Raw genomic sequence first — 10,861 nt, forward strand, 5'->3', positions numbered from 1 at the left:
TTTCACCTCATATTTGAAGTCGGAAGATCCGATTCCAGAGTGGTTGGTGGAAGGGCGCACAATACTCCTGCCGAAAATAGGCAACTTAGCTGACCCGAAGAATTACAGGCCAATAACTTGTCTGAACAACGAGGCTCAAAGAAAGGCGTAGCCGGATATCGGAAGAACTTGCTCATCGATAGATGTGTCTGCAAAGATGCAGCATTCTACCAGCGTGACCTATCGATGGCCTGGATTGATTATCGGAAAGCTTTCGATTCGACATCCCATAGACTTATCATCTGTCTTTTGGAAATCTTAAAGGTTCATCCGCAAATAGTTGGACGCATAGAGAGATTAATGCCGCTTTGGAAAACCAGATTTACTATCTCATCTGGAAAAAATCGTGTGACAACTAACAAGGTCACCTTTCAGAGAGGTGTCTTTCAGGGCGACACCATGAGCCCACTCCTCTTTTGCCTTACATTATTGCAACTATCTCTAGCACTTCGTCATTCCGACGGGTACTTGTGCGGCAAACCTGCAGATCAAAAATACAAGGTCACTCATGTATTTTACATGGAGGATCTTAAGATCTATGCTAAAAACAGAGAGCAACTGCATCTAGCTCTGGGGATTGTCGAACGATATACTAAGGAAATTGGAATGGAATTTGGGTTAGACAAATGCGCCAAGGTTTATATGAAGCCAGGAAAACATAATGGAATTCCTGAAGATCCTGAACTCGTTGATAGAAGCGCCATACGACACCTTTTCGCTGGAGAGACTTATGCATACCTGGGCGTGCCACAGAGCCGCATTCAGGATGTGACACCTATAAAGGATACTCTCCGAAGCAGATACAAACGTCTCATCCGACAGATTTGGTCTTCCGAACTGCCGGCCGGCATTCAGTCTTTTGTCGCCTGTCGCTAGGTCAAAGTCTCCGGGTGTTAACCAGTGAGTGACTACCTCCAGAACCCGGTGTTGGAAAGGATTTCCTGTCTTCCAGCGTAGTTCCTTCAGCTAGCGAGAGATCCATCCTCGAGGAGGTGCTCCAGCGGCTTGCCGACGTCGCCTAACCTACCCACACGCTTCCAAGGGTCTACCGCCCGTTAACGATAGCCTGGTGGTTATCGCCACGAGCCACCGGTTTGTCACCGACGCTGTATGTGGCAATAAATGTTGCTTTCGCCTTTTTTGTAATTTCAAGCCTTCATTTATTGGGTTTCTCACCTTTCTCGGCGTTCCCATCTCCTACCCCCCCCCCCTGATATTATCCTCGGAATACCTGGCGCCCAACCCGAAATCCCACACATTTCCCTTTCAAGTCCTAAACCAACCGAGAAAAAAGAAACACAAATGAAAATAAGAAAATTTACTCTCCAACTGTAACTCATGATCAATTCTACATGCTGTCGAATCCTCTTTTTTTGTCATTTTGAAATAGATTTGCATTTCGTGACTTTTAGTATTTATAGGTGCTTATAATTTATGTATTCTTTGTGCCATTTTTTATGTGCAAATTTCAACTTGTCGTTTATGTTCATGATTTTTATGTGAAAATGTTGATGATTTATTCATGAAGGGACCATTGATTTACAACGATTTACCTTTGTATTGCTAATAAAGACGATAGTTCCGCGCATTTCTTAGAGGAATTGAAAAGATTTAAAAGGGGATATAAAATAAATGACCGCGATATTGTAGAGAACTTAGACGCATTATTAATCGATGATGCTAAAGATTGGTGTTCGATAAACAAAAACTCTTGGAGAACACTGTCAGATTTTTTCGAAGGCTTTAAAAATGCCTATATCGATAAAAGATTTTCCGATGAAATCAGGCAAGATTAAATTTTGCAGCCAAAAAAAGGACTCAGGATATTCACTCTTATCTTACAGAAATGAGAAAACTATTGACAATTACCTAGAAAAATACCCTAGAAAATCCGCGAATGGGACTTGCGTAGAGCTTACGAAAGCCTAAGAATAGACTATAAAATGTACATAAAAAGAAATGATTTTGATACTTTCGAACAATAAGAAGCTTTAGACAAAGAATGGGAAACTGAGATAGCCAAGTCGAAAGTTATAGGGAAAGTTTTACAAATAACAGAACCAAAAATTGAGGACAAAAACGAAAAAAGGCATAACAATAGTAACGGGGATAAAAATAATTTGGATAATAATAAGGATTTAAGGAAAAATAAAAATAGCGAAAAGGATAACCTAAACGGGAACCAAAATAGAGTAAAAAACCATATAGAAATCAATTTTCATTTTCACCATTCGAATTTCCATTTCTTCCTTTCCCAAACCAATACCAACAAAATTATAGACCTGATTTTAGACCTAGATTCCCACCTGGTTTCCAATCAAATTTTCAACCTTGATTTCAACCAAACTTCCAACCCAGATTCACAAACAATAGACCAAGAGACCCATTCAATTCTTACAACCAAATGTTACCAGCGTTTAATCAAATGAAAATATGCTTAACTGGAGGTCAAAATAGCCCAATGATCGAATTCCCAACAGAAAAAGCGGAAAATAATTTAGAAAATTATAATAAAATTCCCAAAAACCAAACTACGGAAATAAAAACCAAAAACCGGTTAATAATTCTAACAAGAGCTCACAAGATAAAAATAGTCCAAACTCGAATAGAAAACAAGAAGAGAAAACAAACGCGAAGGATAATATAGGTAATTCAAATTGTGATCATTGCGGTCTAGTAGGTCATTTTAAAAGAGAATGCCCATACTACAATTACGACCAGGGAAACTGGAAGGGCGGGTATTAGAACAAAAAACAATACAACTTAATACCGAAACGCCGGAAACATTAAATTCGGACAAAGAGGAAACGACGGAGAAACGTTTTGATTTGATGACACAATTCAAAAATAAATTATTTTGAATTTTAGTTGATACAGGTGCCACACATTCTTAGGCTGGCAAGGAATTGCTGGAAAAAATTCAGAATTCCAGTTATTCAATTTTTAAACCCGTCTCGCGAAAATGAATGGTTGCGAACGTTGAAACGGTTGACATAATTGGGCAAGTGGTAATCCCAATTAAAATCGGTAAATACACAAAACTTGCTGTGTTCAGGCTAGTGCCAAAGTTGAACTCCGTAGGCATTTTAGGTACTGATATGATGAAAACCCTACGGATAAACCTCGATTATGACTCAGAAACTGGGTGGCCTCCAGGGAGTCCCCCCACCCGCTATCGCATGGAAACTTGTCCAAACGCACCAACCGCCTCAATAGCAGAGGTTAAAACAGAAAAAACACCTGACACTTTAAAAAAAGAAAATAAGGAAACTAAAAGGACTGACATTAGGGATAAAATTTTTTGGAAAATAAAGAAATTAAGAATAATAATATTAAAGCGAAAGTTGGATGTAGTATTAACCTCAAAAGTACGAGAGAATTTAAAAAAAATATGGTGACAGTCGAAGGTAGCGAAATCCCCCTGGTGCCTATCAACTCTAAACAATCCCAAAAAACCAAACATCCCCAAAACCCAGTAAAAAATCCTAAAAAAAATATCCCTAGCCTAATAAACATCCCCACGACGACTCAAGCAAAAAAGACTCAATTAATTTAGGCAAACCTAGAAATAGGAAAAAAGTTATGAAACAAATCGGAAAGAATCAAAAACTGAATCTCAAGAATCGAATGAGATATTAGAAAGCGATAATAGAAATCAATGGGTTTCTTTTAAAAATCAGGCGATTAAGTTACATAATATTACGGATAGCTTAGGAAAAATCCACGAACAAGATAATCATTCAGCTGAAGTTTGTAAAGGCATTGTTGAGCTTAACGAAAGCCAACAATCACAATTAGAAAAACTCCTTGAAAATAAAATTAAAATACGTTCGCGGAAAGAACATAGGGCAACCCATTTAACAAAACACAAAATTTATGCGCAGGGGCACGATCCCATAAAACAGCGATACTATCACGTGAGCCATAAAATCAAAGAAATAATTTATCAAACAGTAGATAAATTATTAGAACAAGATATAATAGAACCCTCTTGTTCAGACTGGTCGAACCTTATAGTCATGATTTAAAGAACGGGTAAAGATTATATATCAGCAAAATTTAACTAAAAAATCGATTAAAATTAGCTTATTTACAAATTCCATTAGAAGAAAGCTCAAAACCTATAACAGCATTCACAGTACTTGGGAAGGGCATGTATCAATTCAAATTTTTTTGAATTTGATGATCATTTAAAGTACTTGAATATTGTACTAGATAAAATAAATGACGCAAATTTAACGATCAGCCCGGACAAATGTAAATTAGGCTGCTCAGAAATTAAATATTTATGTTTTAAAGTTAACGACAAAGGATTGCAAATAGATGATGAAAAAATTCAACGAATACTAGAATTCCCTAAACCTAAAAATATTAAACAATTACAGCGCATAATAGGGATGGCAAGTTGGTATAGAAAATTTATCCCACACTTTGCCGAAGCAATAGAACCGATGAGTTTAGGCCATCCGAAAATTTAGGTTATATCTCTAAGGGTATACTTTCAAAGTAATCACGGAACACGTAGCGTTAAAGTGGCTCCATAACCTAAAAAACCCTACTGCCCGATTAGCCAGGTGGGCATTGGAGCTTCTTGAATATGACCACGAAGTCTTATACCAAAATGGTAGTTCAAATTTCGTTCCTGATACCCTTTTGAGATCAGGAGAACCAGTAAAAAATATAACGTTTGCGTTAGCTTTTAGCGTAGAAAAACCGAAAGCCGAAGTAGCTGACATAACAGACGACTGGTACTCAACAAAAGCCAGACAAGTTTAAAAAAGATCGGAAGAACACGAAGAATGGCGAATCAGAGATTCGCAACTCTAATTCTACAGAACTGACCCACTAAAATCTACTCTTTTACCAGACTCTAACCCATGGAAACTCGTCGTACCTAAAAAATTACGAACACAGGTTTTAAAAGAAAATCACGATGACTTACAAGCAGGACATTTAGATTCCGAAAAAACGCACACGAGAATTTCCGAGTACTACTTCTGGTCAGGGATGTATTCCGAAGTAATCAAATACGTTAAAAATTATAAAACATGCGAAAGAACCAAACCGAGTAAACAACCGAAATTAGGGCTGATGGGAAAAAGAATCGTGGAAGAACCATGGACCACGATTGATGCAGATATCATGGGACCATTACCGATTACAAAAAAAAAGAGAAAAAACCAGTATATCTTAGTGTTTGTAGATTTATTTACAAAATTGGTAAAAATTATTCCAGTTAAAAAAGCTAATGGAATAACAATAGAGTCAGAATTTCGCAAACGTGTCATTTCGCGTTGGGAACACCGCGGATTCTCCACACCGTCAATCGCACCGAATTCGTTAATAAAACACTTACAGAATTAACCGAAAAATTCGGAATTAGACATTCAAGGACCCCTAAATACTACCCTCAAGCGAACCCGAAAGAACGCTATAACAGAACTATTAGAGAAATAATTAAAACCTACCTAGACAATGATCACTCCACCTGGGACGAATACATAGACGATTTACAGTTCGCGATTAATACAAGCAGACTAAGAAAACTACAAATAATAAAAGAAGTTAAAAAAAATTTAGACAAAGCAAACAAAAGACAAGCTAATAGTTACAATTTAAGAAGAAGACCGGTAGAATTTAAATTAGGAGATAGGGTTTTAAAAAGGGTAACCAAATTATCAAATAAAGCGGATGAAAAATCAGATAAGTTATATGACCAATACGAAGGCCCTTTCATAATCAAAAAGAACATTTCCAGAACCATATACGAATTAAAAACCCCAAAAGAAAGAAGCATTGGGGAATGGAATATCAATGATTTCAAATTAGAAAAAACCGAAACAGAAATTGGTTAATGGAAATTAGAAACACTAGGAAACTTAGGTTAAGATACTTTCACTCAGAATGACAAGTGGCGGAGGATCGATAGCATTAAGAATAAAAACTGACCCGCAAGACAGATGCTTCTGGTGCCAGAACACTCTTTCGAGTAACAGTGTACTGGCCCATCACAAGACTTGCAGAGCATTGGATTGGATAAAAAAAAGGCTGGCTGGAATAACAGAACAAAATTTGGCCGTTACAGCATCTTCTCGCGATATGAAGGAGGTTATGCCAACCAACAGAAAGAATTCTTACTACCAATTAATAACAAAACTTACAAAAAAGAAAATAAAAGCTACCATAACTACGATGAACAGATGAAAAATGAAATAAAGAAAACCTGCGCAGCAGAGAAGTGCAAATTATATCAAAATCAAATATTCGAGAACACTATGCTAAGACATTTCGAAAACTGCGCGGCCAAAAATTTGTTAAAACTAAGAAGGGACGGAGTCCCTGAACAGAAGATCCCATATTACCCGTACTGACAGGTACGGCAAATGCTGAAAACCAACCATCCGGCAAAAGATAATCTATCCCTGGAAGAATCAGATAAAGAAGAAAGAGCAGTGGAAGGACACCTGGACTGGAGACCACCAAAGCCAGACATTATACAACCAAAAAACATGGAACTAAACGAAAAACTACTAAAATTAAGTCTAGAATTAGGAAAACAATCCATCAACGCTAATAGAAAAATCCAGGAAGACTTCACACAGCGAGCGGAAGCCCAAGAAAAGCAAGAAAACCTAAAAGCAAAACAGCAAAAAGAACCTAACCTACCCCCAGAAAATTTCCTCAGAAGAACAGAAGAATTGGAAAAACTTAAAAAGGAACAAGAGGAAAGAAAAGAAGCCGAAAACTCGAAGAAGAATTATCCATAATAGATGAATGGAAGGATTTCAATAAGAAGTGAAACGAAGCAGTCAAGAACAAAACACTCAAACTCAAAAAACAAATGGAAACAGGAAAGGAATAATACATAAATGAAGACTCAGTGAAAAACATACCCACGACATGAATTTGTGTATATCCATTAATACAAGTTAAACTCTTAACAAAAAACTCCTACCTATTTACCTTTGTCTGCGAAAAACAAATCTTAAATTGAAACAACTGGAAAGATAATGAAAAATAAATAAAAGTTTCACAAAAGGAAAAAACTGAACTTATTGACATAAAATGGTACATCACTATTATTATTTTTTATTATTTTTTTGTACTTTGTTACAGGAACCCGAAAAATTACTCAACCCCGGACGATGACTGGAAAACATACATACAAGGGGGATGGGAGTACATTAACAGAAAAATTTAAAACATACTGAACATTAAGAAAACAAAAACCAACCATGAAAGAAAAACTAACATTGACGCTTGGAGACTGGACATACACACAGACTCCCAAACCGTACAGGAACTCGACAGAGAACTGGAAAAAACCTCAGGTATACACCCCACCCCCCGCGGGGGTGGAGGGGTGTTACGGAGTTGTCGCCATACATATGGACTTGTGGCGGCCCTGCACGAAAGGCTTGCCTGGCTGCATCCGATTCAAAGCAAAACCCCTTGAAGGGCCCCGAATCTCCAGCCGAACCTTCAACCAGCGAGAGAGCCATCCTCGAGGAGGTCCTCCAGTGGCCTACCGACGTCGCCTAAGCTACCCACACGCTTCCAAGGGTCATCCGCCCCGTTAACGATAGCCTGGTGGTTATCACCACAAACCACCGGTTTGCCGCCGACGTTGTAAGCGGCAATAAATGTTGCTTTCGCCTTTTTTTTTAATTTCAAGCCTTCATTTATTGTGTTCTCACCTTTCTCGGCGTTCCCACCTCCTATTCCCCCCTCGATATATCTTATCTTTTTAATTGTTAGTTATAAGTTTCGTTAGAAGTTAGTTCTTTTAGGAATTAACATGGCGTGGACGCTCGGTTTCTGAGGCAGTGGGCCCGGTAGGCAGTCCCTACTGTTTGCTTGCGATCCCACTGTCACCGCTGGGCCAATCAGCGCGCTAGCAGCCGCTCCCACTTTCAACAAGAGCCTACGCGTCGAACTGCCTCGCCTCAGCCAGCGAAGCAGTAAGAAGGTTCGTTGTACGGCAGCCAAGGACTCAGCAGTGTCAGCTCTGTCTCCTTTTCTCCCTGCATTTAATAAAGTGTTCTCTTTGTTCTAGCTTTACGACTGTGGTTTGCCCTTGTTTTGTAGCCATTTTTATGCAATTTACTAATGAAAAATCGTTTTTCCGCTAAGTGTACTTAATAGAACAACTTCTGTAGAGGACAATAGCCCACTTTTTCTTGAGATGTTATCAGATAAATCTAGACATTCAGTTGGAATATACTCAATTTTTCAATAATGAATGAGTTTTTATGAAAACTGTTTATTATTTCTGGCTGAAGTTTTGCACACTTTTTAAAGGGGTAAGTGACATATTTTTTGAAAGATTGGTCCTTGTTAATTGATTATTGCAAAAGTAATTGCACATATAAAAAGATACTTTCGTACCGTTTTTATTTTTTCAAAGTAAACAAATGAACCAATCCTAATGTACGACACTTCATTTTGTAGATATTTTTAATACCTTTATGTTGCAATTACTCTTTTTCTTGACAGATGTAGGTTATTTGTAACCAAAAAAAACCTGTGTTTGCTATGTTTAACGATTTTTTACATACACAGATCTTCCGAAGCTTCGGTCGCAAAAATATAGGCTTTTGTTCTACATGCTAGCACTACAAGCATCCCAAGTCAAAGTTCAGGTCGCATTTATTTCCCCAACTTGCGTGGGGCGCCAGGACTGATACTGTATAAAAAGACTTCTGAAAATTGATTTAGGCACATTTGACATTTCGTAACAGAATTACAATATTTTATGCGCAATTATTGTAGCAATAAGAATCTAAATATCTCCTGCATATTTAAAAATTGTATTCGTAGTTATAAATTATATTTATAACCATGAATTATATTTAGCAAGCATCCATGATTATTTCTTTCGTCACCTGGGCTTACTAACCTCACCTATTCGACCTACAAAGAACTGAATCGTGGCACTCAGTTGAAAGTTACAGCCCTCCTGACACCCAACAACGCGACGGCGGCTTCGATTTTCATTCCACGCTTTTCAGCTTTTTTGAGACGAGCATGACCCATCCCGTGATACTTCACCCAATGTTGACGACAAACAAATCTACACTCCTAGCCTTTTGCTTGTCAAGAACGTATCAATCGGTTGCAACTTCCACCTAGCTAGGACGCTGAAAAGACCCTCGCTCGTAAACTTTGACGCGAGGACCGTGGACCAATACTGTCATATCACCACACACTTACTCGGTGATTAGTGCGCCGCTTATCTAGTTTTTCGATAACTTTAGCGTATTTCGAGATCGAGAGTCACTTCTTCCCGAGCATTCTTTATACTTGGATTCTCATCTTCCGTCGCTTGCATACCACATTACCAGCAGCGTTGAAACCGATAACTGTTACAGAGAGGGTCACTGCCGTATCGCCAGGAGTAGTCATGGCCCCGAAGGACCCCGTCACCACGGAGAGTGTCACTCTCGTATACCCGAAGTTCTCTATCACCTAGCAGAATCCCTGTACTCTGCACTAAAAGGTGCATCTATTACGGTCCCACTTAGCATTTTACCTCCCCTGTCCCCACACAACCAGACCAGTCATCCTAATCCTCGGAATGCAGATACAGTCCATATATACCTCCGGGTTACTCGCCGTCAATAACTACTCCGAACGGGCGATTGGGCACAAGTTTTTACTCGAATAAACGATCCTTTTCGGGATGACTGTTAAACAATACATTTTTGCATACATACATTGCCCTCATTCCTGGAGTGCCACCCTCCACCATAATTATGAACGCGAATTCGGCTATAGCTACCTTCTGCAATTTGAAGGCCACATATGCCTATTCCTCCAAATAGACTACCGACCGCTTTACTACGGACTACATCTTCCGCCATCTTCAGATTATCCCCGGACCTCCCAGACGCTGCGCTGGGATTCCCATGCGTTATTACAATCAAACCTCTCCTTCAACCATATGATCGTTTGGAATCTGATCGCTCCTCGTTTCCTACCTCATATGGTACAAGGAGAGGCCTGATCGGAATGAGGCATCGGAATCCAACGCCTGCTGCGTTCAAACCAGCTGCAGCACCTACTACTCATTATAGCCCGCTCCGCTTTTGTTTGGTCACGCCTGAGTCCTCGCCTGAGTGACAACGGCAGATCCTGTGCACCTCGCGAAGCTCCTGTTATACCTACCTGCGGTGCGGTGTCAATTCTCGGAAGGGCTATAGAAGGGAGGGCTATTGAAGGGTTTGACTGTATTATCTTCTGTCTGACAAGAAAAAAATCATCCTCGCGTATGGGTAGTACTGACCTCTACCGCAACATTTATGTATTTCACTCGAAGTTAGAGATGTATAGAATAATAAATGAATACATGATATTTTTATAACAATTTAAAATTAAAACTGAAAGCTTCATAAATATTTCAGTGGTGAAAGTGGAGCAGGAAAAACTGAAAGCACAAAATTGATTTTGCAATATCTAGCAGCCATCAGTGGGAAGCATTCGTGGATAGAACAACAAATTCTAGAAGCAAATCCTATTCTCGAAGGTACGATTCTAAATTTTATTATTTTGTATAGATCATCTATTTTTATATAAGCTTCAGTCTCCTAACTTTTCCATATGAAAAGGGAGGTAAATTCAGTAAACGATAGGCATCTGATTTTCACGTAAATTGGTTAGATATATATTTTTAGATCATTTTATGTAAACGATTTAAATAGACTGTGCGGCAAATCACACCTATGGCCTTGGCCTATTTTTGGCACGGTGGTATGGCTTTAAGGTTAGGAACCTCCAAAAGAAAAGGTCTAAGATAATAACCGTCCAAAATGTAAGATGATAA

General features: G+C 38.7%; 1 protein-coding gene across 1 annotated transcript in view; it reads left to right on the forward strand.

Annotated features, from left to right (window-relative positions):
- LOC117180442 (myosin-VIIa) overlaps positions 1 to 10,861 on the forward strand; it is a 414,863-nt gene that overhangs the window by 197,245 nt on the left and 206,757 nt on the right. The window contains exon 6 of the mRNA XM_033372940.1: positions 10,443 to 10,564. Coding sequence (XP_033228831.1) covers positions 10,443 to 10,564 — 122 coding nt within the window. The remainder of the gene's footprint in view (positions 1 to 10,442; positions 10,565 to 10,861) is intronic.

The sequence above is a fragment of the Belonocnema kinseyi genome, chromosome 9, assembly GCF_010883055.1.
Source record: "Belonocnema kinseyi isolate 2016_QV_RU_SX_M_011 chromosome 9, B_treatae_v1, whole genome shotgun sequence".
Classification (NCBI taxonomy): Eukaryota; Metazoa; Arthropoda; class Insecta; order Hymenoptera; family Cynipidae; genus Belonocnema; species Belonocnema kinseyi.